This window comes from Heptranchias perlo, chromosome 5 (assembly GCF_035084215.1).
Source record: "Heptranchias perlo isolate sHepPer1 chromosome 5, sHepPer1.hap1, whole genome shotgun sequence".
Taxonomy (NCBI): domain Eukaryota; kingdom Metazoa; phylum Chordata; class Chondrichthyes; order Hexanchiformes; family Hexanchidae; genus Heptranchias; species Heptranchias perlo.
The window spans coordinates 11,180,711-11,195,145 of NC_090329.1; the positions used below are offsets into that span (position 1 = coordinate 11,180,711).

The following is a 14,435-nucleotide window of genomic DNA, read 5'->3' on the forward strand; positions in this document are numbered from 1 at the left end:
GAAAAAGGGAGTAGAAATTTGCAAAAAAACCATAGATCGATTGTGAATGGGCCAAATGATAGATGCAGTTTAAGCTGAGGCAATACTGTTTGGATGTAAAAATAGCAGAAGGAAATAGAATTTAAATGGGAAACACTAGATGGGGGTAGATGAGAAAAGTGATTTAGGGATTCCAGTATATATAAATTGTTTAAAAACTAATTCAAGTGCAATACGTGATGAAAAAGGCAAATGGAATGCCAGGCTCCATCACAAGAATATAAAAGCAAGGATGTACTACTGCAGTTATACAGATGTCATTTGAAGTATTGTGTTCAGGTTTGGGCACTCAGATTGAAGAAATATATACTGGCCTCGGAGAAACTCCAGCGATGATTCACCAGGGTGATACTGGGATAAAGAGATTTAGCTGTTATGACACACTGGGTAGACTTTTGTTATAATCCACATAGGTAAGGAGGTTAAAGGGTAATCTGATTGAAGAATTTAAAATATTGAAGGGAATTTAGCGGTTCTGTCTTTGACAGGGTTAAATGGTGAGGATGGGTTGCATAAACATGGCTTGTATTCCCTTAAGATTTGTCTGACTCCTCTGTCTGTTGGGGATTCTAAAACAAGAGGACATAATCATAAAATTGTAACCAAGTGAATCCAGAAAAAAATGTACACAAAAGGCTGTTAAATTGGAAATTTGCTAATGTTAATTAAGAAGGGTGTGGGAGAGAAACCTGGTAACTACAGGCCTGTCAGGTTGTCAGTTGTGGGAAGCTACTGGAAGCTGTCATGAGGGATAGAGTGACTATGGATGTCGTCTGTATGGACTTCCAGAAGATATTTGATGACGTTCCACGCAGATTATTAACAAAAATAATAGCGCAGGGAATTGGAGGTAGCCTTTTGACTTGGGTTGGAAATTGGTTTGGGTGTAGGAGACAGAGAGTGGGGATAAAGGTACATACTCTGGTGGGATGTGACAAGTTGTGTTCCCAAGATGGGGCCTTAACTTTTAACCATATTTATTAATGACTTGGATGAAGGAATAGAGAGTTCTATATCCAGGTTTGCAGATGACACTAAGTTAGGAGAGACAGTAAGTAATGTAGATGGGAGCAGGAAGTTTCAAAGGGACATGGACAGATTAAGTGAGAGGGCAAAACTATGGCAAATGGAGTTCAATGTGGGGAAGTTTGAGGTCATCCACTTTGGGCCCAAGAAAGATAAATCGGAGTATTTTCTAAATGGTGAGGAATTATAAAGGAGCAAAGAGATTTGGGAGTTTTGGCACATAAATCATTCAACACTCGAAGCTCGACACCATCCAAGATAAAGCAGCCCGCTTGATTGGCACCCCATCCACCACCCTAAACATTCACTCCCTTCACCACCGGCGCACAGTGGCTGCAGTGTGTACCATCCACAGGATGCATTGCAGCAACTCCCAAACCCGCGACCTCTACCACCTAGAAGGACAAGGGCAGCAGGCACATGGGAACAACACCACCTGCACGTTCCCCTCCAAGTCGCACACCATCCCGACTTGGAAATATATCGCCGTTCCTTCATCGTCGCTGGGTCAAAATCCTTGAACTCCCTTCCTAACAGCACAGTGGGAGAACCTTCACCACACGGATTGCAGTGGTTCAAGAAGGCAGCTCACCACCACCTTCTCAAGGGCAATTAGCAATGGGCAATAAATGCCGGCCTCGCCAGCGACGCCCACATCCCATGAACGAATAAAAAAAAATCTAGTAGAAAGGTACAAAAAGCAATCAAAAAGGCTAATGGAATGTTGGTCTTTATCTTAAGCTGTCTGGAATACAAAAGGGAGGAAATTATGCTTCAGCTGTATAGAGACTTGGTTAGACTGCATCTGGAGTACTGTGTTCATTTTGAACGCCGCACCTCAGGAAGTATATATTAGCTTTGGAGTGGGTACAATGTAGATTCACCAGAATCATACCGATGCTTAGAAGGTTAAATTATGAGGAAAAATTGCATAAACTTGGCTTGTATTCCCTTAAATATAGAAGATTGAGGGGTGATCTGATCGAGGTGTTTAAAATGTTAAATGGATTTGATGTAGAGAAACTATTTCCTCTGGTGGGGGAATCAAGAACAAGGGGACATAATCTTAAAATTAGAGCTGGGTCATTCAGGAGCGAAATCAGGAAGCACTTTTTCACACAAAGGGTAATAGAAATCTGGAACACTCCCTCAAAAGGCAGTGGATGCTAAAACAGTTGGAGCTTACAAGACTAAGATATAGATTTTTTTTTATTAGATAAGGGTATCAAGGGATTCTGAGCAAAGGCAGGTAAATGGAGTTGAGGTGCAGATCAGCCATGATCTAATTGAATGGCAGAGCAGACTCAAGGGGCTACTCCTGTTCCTAATGTTCCCACGTTGGAAAATTGCAGAATACAATGCTCAGAATACCATGGACATAGAATCAATTGAGCTGTTTAATTGGGAGATAGTCACTTGAGAAGTCAGGGTATTAAGCAATATCCGGAAAGGATGGGGAATTTGGATTCAAAAGTTGAGCTGTTATGGGTAACAAACTGGCAGGACATGTTTGGGCAAATTAGCCTATTCCTGTTCCTATCTAAGAATATTAATTGTAGCAATTAAGAGTAGTGTGTTTTATTTGTTCACTTGTGCTGTGTTGTAGAGGGCAAGGACATATCCTGATTTCCTGGAAGTACCTAAAAAAACGTAGCAGTGCAACGAGAAAGATGAATACTATTTGCTTGGTGCTTCACAATAGAAAGGAGAGACAATCAGAGAGGAACTCAAGCCAATCTCGTCTACCCCTTTATGGACAGTTACAGAATGCCATAATAGAGTCTGAGAAATTGGTTGGTTCATTATCCTTTGAATATATTTGGCGAAATATATTGCAGTAGACAATTCTCCTTATGTCTCAATGCAATACAGGCATTGCCTTTTTTATGTTTGATACTTGGAAGCTTCCTGGCATTTGCTGGGTTATATCTGGCTGCTGTCAGTATAGTTTCTGTCGTTTTTCTTCTGATTCTTGAAAGGGGCTTTGGTCATGGGTAGTCATCCCTCATTGAATGGCCAGGCACAACTTCATGTTACTTGCCAGCTTCTCCCATCTATTAAGGTTGGTAGAACCAGGATAGGTTCTGCTTCAGTGTGTGTGTTTCTTTAAGCCACCAGGGTCCTGTTTACCATAAAGGACTCACTTTTTCAGTCTGTCCTTGTGCAATCTGATAACATGGCCTGTTCCTCTCAGTTGTGCCTTAATCAGCTTCCAACTTAATAGTTTTAGTGCCACAAGCCTATGCATGAGTAAAACCTTTGTGCTCAGGAATTTGTCCTTCCATTTAAACTTCCTGATGGCACAAAAGTGCCATAGATGGAATTTATTCAGTTAGTGGACTGCCATTAGTAATGGGTTCATGTTTCACAATCGTAAAGAATAGTGCATATAACTGCAGAATTATAATCCCTTTGAGTTAGTCTTGAGTCAAAATCCATGCTATTTCCAGATTCATCCAAGTACTAAGCCTTCCTTTTTGATTTGCGACAACACCTCTTAGTCAGTTAACATGGCATTGGACAGCACACTGCCAGAGTGTGTGAATTGCTTCACAGGTTTCAGAATGGATCCCTTTATGAAGATGGATGGTTGGTGACGGCTTGGAAGATGCTGGATGAAACATTACTTCTGTCTTGGTGAGACAGATAGTTTTCAAAACTCAGGCTGTTAGTGCAAACCTTTAATTATCTGCTGCCATGCAATGTCTGAATTAGGTACTAGTACATAATTAGCAAGCAGAAACTTGTTGATTAGTGCTTCCATCATTTTGAAAGACAATAATCTGACCAGATTGAATAGTTCACTATTGTGGATTTGTTTATGCACCTCTTCCATTGAGTCGCTGGCAGCCTAATTTAGCATAGCTGCATAGACCAATCCAAAAAGCCTTGGTGCCGGGTTAGAGTCTTCCGTGGCTATATTGGAGGTGGTTAATGGTGCTGATATTTCTTCGTTGGTACTCACTCAGTCTATTATACCGTCATGCAGTTACGATTATGACATGAAGTGTCCAGGCAGCCAAACTATCCCAAACCTCCATAAACCTGGGCAGCTCACTGTATCAAATGCATTTGTAAGGTCAGTGAAAGCAATGTACTCTACACTTACTTTTATTTGTTGTGATTTAAATTTATGGTGCCTTACTCATTACTATAAACAGAAATTGGTACTATTAATAGAAACTGATAAAGCATGCATAAGCAAATTATAACAAATCCTTTGACCACAATTTACAGTTCCATTTCTCGCAAAATCCTTGTATAATTGTGTTTATCAGCATGACCAGGAATCATTATGGACTAAAAGGATTGATACTGGTTTTCTTTATTTTTCTAGCCAAGCAGAACACTAGTCATGACGAGCATGCCGTCAGAGTAAGTGTTAAATTTCATTTTATTTTGATTTTCCCTGAACCTTAAAAAAAAACTTTAACCTTTGAAAGCTGGCAGCTATATGCTGTGGTATGTCCAGGGAGAAGCTAGATTTAATATCCGATGAAGAATGCATTATGTTAAGTTGAAAAAGATGTGTAAGGAACCTTGTGTGAAAGCGGTAGTGAATTGTTCGGTTTTTTTAAACAGTAGTTGCCTGTAGAGTGTATTCACTTTGTGTATAAATTAATTTCCAATATCACTGCTTTGAAATTATCTTAATGCAAGAAACCAGAAATGAAACAAAAGGTAGCCCATCAAAACGTTTTATATGAAAACAGCCATAAGCCATCCCGTTTGGCATATTTAAAGGTAACTTCAAATTTAAGGCATTTCTGATTGGTTTTTCTCTTTCCTTCCCCCAAACCCCCCTCGAAGGCAGTGATTCCTCATTCAGTAAGTTAAACCGATACCAACAGTACCTTTATATACATGGTTTGGCAAAGCAGATGTTGAATCCCAAATTCTTGAGATCCCCACTGAGCTCCTTTGTCGTAATTTTTTTATGTAACTACGGTTAAGGGCCAAGGTTTTCAGGATACCATCAAGATTGTAAAGAGTAAATCAGGAAGCAGTGATAAGATGGTACCAAGCTTGGCTTTAAAAGTCGTCAGATTCTAGAATTTCCATAGTTTTCGAGTTCTGGGCAAGTGTGACAAAGTAGAAGACTGATCTTTCATTTTCAGCATAGGGAGGATGACTGTGTAGCATAATGGTGGACACTAAGGATCCAGCGCAAATGGCAGCAACATCTGCAAATTCCCAATTCTTTACTGAGTTTTAACCTACCCTTGCACATTCAGGCAAACTGCCTTCAGTGTCCATTTCCCATTGCCTCATTTTGATATGGTCCATGATTTATTGAGCATGGTGGGAGACCATATGCAGCCTGTTTCAGTTTGAATCATTCTGACATGTCCTTCTATCTTGACACAAACACCCGTACCCTTGTTCATCACCTTTTCCAGGTACTCTATCGAGATCCAGCAGTTTCAAGACACCATCTCCCCACACTGAATCGGATATTTGCTTCAAGTCCACAAAATACACCAATAGATCTTTTTTTATCATCCCAGTGCGATTCCATCATTTATCTGGTCAGCAGTTACATGTTCTCAAGCAACACTGGTTTTCCCCCAGCCTTCCATTCAGGCATTCTTCTATATTCAAACAGCTGTGCTCATCTTTATAGAAGGATTTAGTTACGACAGCATTAAATGCTTTATTTGGAAGTCTGGTGCACACTTTCACGCATTTGAATGGGGGAACCTTCTTCGCTGACTCCGGATTTCTCCAACTCTATTTGTAAACTCCGGGCTATGCCACCTTCCCCTCAATTTCTTCTCTAATCTGCCTTGCCCACTAATGTTTGATCACTGGACTGGTTACCTCTGCTCATTAGCTCCTCCTCTATAGACTTTCCTGCTACTCTCTAACTCCCAACTGTTCCCATCCTGGCCCTCCGCCCATTATGGCATCAATGCAACTACTCACCTCCTAAACATCTCTCTCACTTCTGCCTTTGAAGCCGTAATCCCCATCCAGTTACTCGCCACCTCCCTAGTACAGTTCACCCTTATCCACCATTAGGTTTGAGGACCATAGGCTGGCGTGTACCTGGCATGTGATCAGTCTCGTCATCTACCTTCAAATTTGGCTGGACCAGTGTCAAATATTACTGCACTTCCCTCTTCACTGTTAAATCCTTCTATTACTTCAGGATAATTCTGCAAGCCAGGTGGGAAAAACCCACTTGACCTCGTCCTCACCAATCTACCTGTCGCACATGCATCTGTCCATGAGAGTATTGGTAGGAGCACCCACCGCACAGTCCGTGTGGTGACGAAGTCCCGTCTTCACACTGAGGATACCATCCAAAGTGTTGTGTGGCACTACCACCGTGCTAAATGGGATAGATTCAGAACAGATCCAGCAGCTCAAAACTGGGCATCCATGAGGCTCTGTGGGCCTTCAGTAGCAACAGAATTGTATCCCAGCGCAATCTGTAACCTCATGGCCCGGCATATTCCTCACTCTACCATTACCAACAAGCCAGGGAATCAACCCTGGTTCAATGAGGAGTGTAGAAGAGCATGCCAGGAGCAGCACCAGGCGAACCTAAAAATGAGGTGCCAACCTGGTGAAGCTACAACTCAGGACTACATGCATGCTAAACAGCGGAAGCAACATGCTATAGACAGAACTAAGCGATTCCACAACCAACGGATCAGATCAAAGTTCTGCAGTCCTGCCACATCCAGTCGTGAATGGTGGTGGACAATTAAGCAACTAACGGGAGCAGGAGGCTCTGTGAACATCCGGTTCCTTAATGATGGCAGAGTCCACATGAGTGCAAAAGACAAGGCTGAAGTGTTTACAACCATCTTCAGCCAGAAATGCCGAATGGCTGATCCATTTCAGCCTCCTCCCAATATCCCCACCATCACAGAAGGCAGTCTTCAGCCAATTCGAGTCACTCCATTGATATCGAGAAACGGCTGAATGCACTGGATACAACAAAGGCTATGGGCCCCGACAACATCCCAGCTGCAGTGCTGAAGACTTGTGCTCCAGAACTAGCCACGCCTCGAGCCAAGCTGTTCCAGTACAGCTACAACACTGGCATCTACCCGACAATATGGAAAATTGCCCAGGTATGTCCTGTCCACAAAAAGCAGGACAAATCCAATCCGGCCAATTACCGCCCCATCAGTCTACTCTCAATCATCAGCAAAGTGATGGAAGGTGTCGTCGACAGTGCTATCAAGCGGCACTAACTCACCAATAACCTGCTCACTGCTCAGTTTGGGTTCCGCCAGGACCACTTGGCTCCAGACCTCATTATAGCCTTGGTCCAAGCATGGACAAAAGAGCTGAATTCCAGAGGTGAGGTGAGAGTGACTGCCCTTGACATCAACTTTGTTCACCAATAGCAATTAACTTCTTGGTCATAGAAATTACATTTATGGCCTTAAAGGGGAGATCATGTAAAACACAGCTGCACTATATTAGAATAATATACTGTGCATCTCATGGTGTAATGCTCCTGTCACTACAAAACAACATATCTTTAGACTTGTCATGGATATTGCCAAGGGAATTGGTAATTGTCAAGGGAAATCTGTTGGTACGGTTTAATTTTTGAAATTTTTGCTTAGTGTACATTTAAAAAAAATTATAGTATTTGTTTTTAAAATTTGAGACCGTTTGCATGAAGTATGCTTTGTTACATTCTTAAACTCCCTGCAGTTAGGTTCCATTGATCTATGAAAACTGCTCTTAAAATTATACGGCAATACTTTGAGAATGTATTATTTAATAGTTTTGTATGTTTTCTTAACAGGAATCAGAATATTGTAATTCAAATTGTGAAACAGCTAGGTGGCTTTCTATTCTCAGACCATGTGAATGAAACGACAACTCATGTCATAGCAGGATACCCACGGCGTACTTTGAACGTTTTGTTTGGAATTGCCCGAGGGTGCTGGATTTTGTCCTTTGACTGGGTGGGTAAACCTTGTAAAATCACCCATTTGTAAAGTTCACTTCAGTGTATTGTGCCAAATCCATCCATACAGAAAGGTCAAGAGAAATTAACAAGAAAAAGCTGTTTTGAATTAGCACCCCTGTTCCTTTTATAAATCTCGACCACTGAATCAGTTGTCATCTACAGATAACTATATGCTGTTATTCCCATGTTAATTCCCCATTGAATTCTATTTATCGGTCTAACACTGGTATTGTACATGTTCAATGTTACCTGTTCCAGCGTTCTTGATTTGCACCCTAACAATATATTTCCCTGTTTCATTATACTCAAGATAGTTTCAATTCCCTTCAAAGTTTCCTTGCTATTGTTTTATATGTGCAGCTATTTGAAGTTATTTTTCTCCTCTTCCATCTCCCCTGAGCTCCTACTAAATATTGCCAGATTAAATTTGTACAGTCTTACATTTTGAACATTAGAAGCCTTCCCTTCTGTCACACAATATGCCTTCCTAATTATTCTATTAGTTAACTGTGTTACCTTTATAATTAAACCTGCACACTTTCTTATCCTTTGCAGTTTTGATATTTTGCTAATTTCCCCTGTTCTGATTCCCGTTGAAGATTATGAACAGGAGATTTTTGAGATGCTCCACTGGTACCTCTTCCCAACCTGGCAATTTCTCATTTTGAATAATCTGGCTTTCCTCATTTAACCATTTTTTTTGGTCCAGTTTATTTAATCCTTAATTCTATTTTCCTTTAACTTCTCAAGTTTCCTACAAAGAACCTTCTCAAACATTTAGGAATCCAAATACAAATTATTGCCATGACCTCTTCACAGTTGATGGGCAACTATGGATTATGAAATTAATCTATTATTGAAATGTTTGTGCTGTATCATAGTATGTTACAGCACAGAAGGAGGCCATTTGGCCCATCGTGCCTGTGCCGGCTCTTTGAAAGAGCTATCCAATTAGTCCCACTCCCTTGCTCTTTCCTCCTCGCCCTGTAATTTTTTTCCCTTTTCAAAGTTATTATTGGATCTGCTTCCACCACCCTATCAGGCAGTGGATTCCAGATTATAACAATTCTGCGTTTTTTTAAAAAAATGTTTCCTCATGTCACCTCTGTCTTTTTTGCCAATCACCTTCAATCTGTGTCCTCTGGTTACCGACCCCTCTGCCACTGGAAACAGTTTCTCCTTATTTACTCTATCAAAACCATTCATGATTTTGAACACCTATTAAATCTCCTTTTAACCTTCTCTGCTCTAAGGAGAACAACCCCAGCTTCTCCAGTCTCTCCACATATCTGAAGTCCCCAACCCTGGAATCATTCCAGTAAATCTCTTCTGCACCCTCTCTAAGGCCTTGACATACTTCCTAAAGTGTGGTGCCCAGAATTGAACACAACATTCCAGGTGAGGCCTAACAAGTGTTTTATAAAGGTTTAGCATAACTTCCTTCCTTTTTGTACTCCATGCCTCTATCCATAAAGTCCATGATCTGATATGCTTTTTTAACAGCCTTCTCAACTTGTCCTGCCTCCTTCAAAGATTTGTGTACTTACACTCCCAGGTCTCTCTGTTCCTGCACCCCCTTTACAATTGTACCATTTAGTTTATATTGCCTCTCCTCATTCTTCCTACCAAAATGTATCGCTTCACAATTCTCCACATTAAATTTCATCTGCCATAGAATCATAGAAAATTTACGGCACAGAAGGAGGCCATTCGGCCCATAGTGTCTGCGCCAGCAGAAAATGAGCCACCCAGCTTAACCCCATTTTCCAGCACTTGGTCTGTAGCCTTGTCGGTCATGGCACTTCAGGTGCACATCCAGGTACTTTTTAAATGAGTTGAGGGTTTTTGCCTCCACCACCCTTTCAGGCAGTGAGCTCCAGACCCCCACCACCCTCTGGTGGAAGGATTAGAGGGGAGCTGAGGAATAATGTTTTCACCCATTCACTTTAAATCTATGCCCCCTGGTTATTGACCTCTCTGCAATGGGAAATAGAGTGGATAGGAAGGACCTATCTGGGCCCCTCATAATTTTGTACACCTCAATTAAATCACGCCTCAGCCTTCTCTGTTCCAAAGGGAACAACCCCGCCTTTCCTCATAGCTAAAATTCTCCAGTCCTGGCAACATCCTCATAAATCTCCTCTCGCCTCTGTATTGTAATTACATCCTTCCTGTAATGTTGTGACCAGAACTGTGGACAGTACTCAAGCTGTGGCCTAACCAGTGTTTTATACAATTCCAGCATAACCTCCCTGCTCTTATATTCTATGCCTCAGCTAATAAAGGAAAGTATTCCATATGCCTCATAACCACCTTATCTATCTGTCCTGCTACCTTCAGGGATCTGTGGACATGCACTCCAAGGTCCCTCACTTTCTCTACACCTTTCAGTATCCTCCCATTTATTGTGTACTCTCTTGCCTTGTTTGCCCTTCCCAAATGCATTACCTCACACTTTTCTGGATTGAATTCCATTTGCCACTTTTCTGTCCACCTAACCAGTCCATTGATATCTTCCTGTAGTCTACAGCTTTCCTCCTCACTATCGACCATGGCCAATTTTTGTATCATCTGCAAACTTCTTAATCATGCCCCCTACATTTAAGTCCAAATTATTAATATATATCACAAAAAGCATGGGACCCAGTACTGAGTCTTGCGGAAACAGCTTTCCAGTCACAAAAACACCCTTCGATCATTACCCTTTGCTTCATTTTGGATCCAACTTGCCACTCTCCCTTGGATCCCATGGGCTTGTACTTTTTTGACCAGTCTGCCATGTGGGACCTTGTCAAAAGCCTTGCTAAAATCCATGTTGACTACATCAAATGCACTACCTCATCAACCCTCCTTGTTATCTGCTCAAAAAATTCAATCAAGTTAGTCAGACACGACCTTCCCTTATCAAATCTATGCTGACTGTCTTTGATTACTCTGTGCCTTTCTAAGTGATGGTTTATCCTGTCCCTCAGAATTGATTCCATTAATTTGCCCACCACCGAGGTTAGACTGACTGGCCTGTAATTACTCAGTCTACCCCTTGCTCCCTTTTTAAAACAATGGTACAACATTAGCAGTCCTCCAATCCTCCGGTACCACGCCTGTATCCAGTGAGGATTGGAAAATGATGGTCAGAACCTCCGCTATTTCCTCCCTTGCTTCTTTTAACAGCCTGGGATACATTTCATCCGGCCCTGGTGATTTATTTACTTTCAAAGATGTTAATCCCTTTAATACTTCCCCTCTCATTAAGTTTATCCCATCCAATATTTCCCACTCCTTCTCCTCAAGTACAATGACTGCATCGTCCCTCTCTTTTGTGAAGACAGACGCAAAGTATTCATTAAGAACCATACCAACATCTTCTGCCTCCGTACATAGGTTACCTTTTTGATCTCGAATAGGCCCGACTCTTTCCTTAGTTATTCTCTTGCTCTTAATGTATTTATAAAACATCTTTGGGTTTTCCTTGATTTTACTTGCCAATATTTTTTCATGCCCTGTCTTTGCTTTCCTAATTTCCTTTTTAATTTCAACCTTGCACTTTTTATACGCCGCTAGGCTTTCTGTAGTATTGGGTTCTCGGTGTCTGACATAAGCTTTCCTTTTCTGCCTTATCTTACCCTGTATGCTCCTTGACATCCAGGGGGCTCTAGATTTGGCAGCCCCACTCTTTTTCTTTGTGGGGACATGTTTATTCTGCACCCCTTGAATCTTCCCCTTGAATGGCTCCTACTTCTCTGACATTGATTTACCTTCAAGTAGCTGTTTCTAGTCCACTTCTGCTAAATCACTTCTTAGCTTAGTAAAATTGACCTTTCCCCAATTGAGAACTTTAACTCCTGTTCTTTGTCCTTTTCCTTAACAATGCTAAAACTAACTGAATTTTGATCACTACTACCAAAATGCTCTTCCACTGATACTCCTTCCACCTGCCCAGCCCCATTTCCTAAAACTAAATCCAGAACTGCCCCCTCTCTTGTTGGGCTTGCTATGTACTGGCTAAAAAAGTTCTTCTGAATGCAATTTAAGAATTTTGCGCCCTCTATACCCTTCACACTGTTTGTGACCCAGTTAATATTAGGGTGGTTGAAATCCCCTACTATTACTGCCCTAGTGTTTTTGCACTTCTCAGAAATTTGCCTACATATTTGCTCTTCTATCTTCCTCTGACTGTTCGGGGGCCATATGTCTGCCTGTTTCACCAGTCTGTCTGTCCTCCAGAAGTCTGTTATTATCCTCCACATTGTTTACTACATTTACGAATTTCATGTCATCTGCAAACTTTGAAATTATACTCTGTGTACCCAAGTCCAGGTCATTAATATATATCAAAAATAGCATTGGTCTGAATATCGACCCCTGGGGAACACCACTGTGTACTTCCTTCCAGGCTAAAAATCAACCGTTCACCACTGCTCTCTGCTTTCTGTCCCTTAGCCTATTTTGCATCCAGGCTGTCACTGTCCCTTTAATCCCAAGGGCTTTAATTTTGCTTACAAGTCTATTATGTGGTACTTTATCAAATGGCTTTTGAAAGTCCATATACATTACATCAAATGCACTGCCCTCATCAACCCTCTCCGTTACTTCATCAAAGAACTCAATCAAGTTAGTCAAACAAGATTTTCCTTTAACCTATCTCTGCTGACTTTCATTTATTAGTCCATACTTTTCCAAATGCCAATTAATTTTGACCTGGATTATTGTCTCTAAAAGTTTCCCCACCATCGACTGTAAGCTGACTGGCCTGTAATTGCCAGGTTTATCCCTCTCCCCTTTTTTGAACAGGGGTGTAACATTTGCAAGCCTCCAGCCCTCTGGCCCCGTCCCCATATCGAAGGAGGATTGGAAGATTTTGGCCATAGCCGTCGCAATTTCCACCCTTATTTCCCTCAGTAATTTAGGATGCATCCCATCTGGACCGGTTGACTTTTCTGCTTTGAGTACTGCCAAACTTTTAAAGTACCTCCTTTATTTTTATCCTTCCCAATATCGGTACTACCTCCTCCATTACTGCTACAATGGCAGCATCCTCTTCTCTCGTGAAGACGGATTTGAAGTATTCATTTAGTACCTCAGCCATGCCCTCTGCCTCCACAAGAAGATCTCCCCTTTTGTCCCTAATCGATCCCACCCTTCCTTTGACTACCTTTTTTACTATTTATATGTTTATAAAAGACTTTTGGATTCCCTTTTATGTTAACCCCTAAACTGTTCTCAAACTCTCTCTTTGCCAATCCTATTCCCTTTGATCTCCTCTACTTTCTGTATTTAGCTTGGTTCTTTATTGTATTATGAACTTTATATTTGTCATAAGCCCCCTTTTTCTGTTTCATTTTAATCTCTCTAGCTTTGGTTGTCCTTCCTTTTCCCCTCGTGGGAATGTGTCTATTCTGTACCCGAACCATCTCCACCATTTACTGTTTTGCCTCCCAATTTTTGATTCTAATCCACCAGGGCAAGGTCCCTTTTTAACTGAAATTAGCTCTCCTCCAGTTTGTTATTTTACGCTTCATTGTTCCTTGTCCTTTTCCATAACTATTCTATACCGAATGAAACATGTTCCACTTGCCCCACTTCATTCCCCAGAACTAGATGCAGTGCTGCTTCTTTCCTTGGGCTAAAAACACACTGATCAAGAAATTTCTTTTGTTTCCATTTCAGGAATTCCTCCCCCTCTTTACCCTTTATACTGTTACTATCCCAGTCTATATTGGAATAATTGAAGTTCCTTATTATCACTACTCTATCGTTCTTGCATCTTTCTGTAATTTTCCTGCAAATTTGCTCCTCTATCTCCTTCCCACTATTTGGTAGCCTATAGTATACACTCAGTAGCGTAATAGCTCCTCTATTGTTCCTTAATTCTAACCAAGTAGATTCTGTCTTTGACCCTTCAACTACATCATCACTTTCCGGTGCTATAATACTTTCTTTAATCAATACTGCCACCCCCCCACCCCCTCCTTTCTTTCTTTCCTTCCCTATCTTTCCTGAATACCTTGTAGTCAAGAATATTAAGTACCCAATCCTCCCCTTTGAGCCAGGTCTCTGTTATTGCCACTATATCATCGTCCCATGTGGCAATTTGTGCCTGCAGCTCACCAACCTTATTTACCACGCTATGTGCATTTATGCACATGCACTCCAAGTTCACCTTAGACTGCCTCACATTTTCCCCCTGTTTGATCCCTCCTATTTCTGAACTGTTCTTTACTCTAGTGCTATTTGTCTCTTCTCGTCCTCTTTGCACCTTGTTTCTCCTTTCTAATGTTTCATTTTGGTGCCCATCCCCCAGCCAAACTAGTTTAAACCCTCCCCTACAACATTAGTTAATCTCCTAGTGAAGACATTGGTCCCAGCTCTGTTCAGGTGCAACCCGTCCGGCTTGTACAGGTTCCTCCTGCCCTAGAACTGGTCCCAA

The 14,435-nt window shown here is 41.5% G+C and overlaps 1 protein-coding gene across 1 annotated transcript in view; it reads left to right on the forward strand.

The window, feature by feature from the left end:
• mcph1 (microcephalin 1) overlaps nucleotides 1-14,435 on the forward strand; it is a 306,044-nt gene that overhangs the window by 93,357 nt on the left and 198,252 nt on the right. The window contains exons 12-13 of the mRNA XM_067984009.1: nucleotides 4,403-4,440; nucleotides 7,841-8,003. Of these exons, the coding sequence (XP_067840110.1) occupies nucleotides 4,403-4,440; nucleotides 7,841-8,003 (201 nt within the window). The remainder of the gene's footprint in view (nucleotides 1-4,402; nucleotides 4,441-7,840; nucleotides 8,004-14,435) is intronic.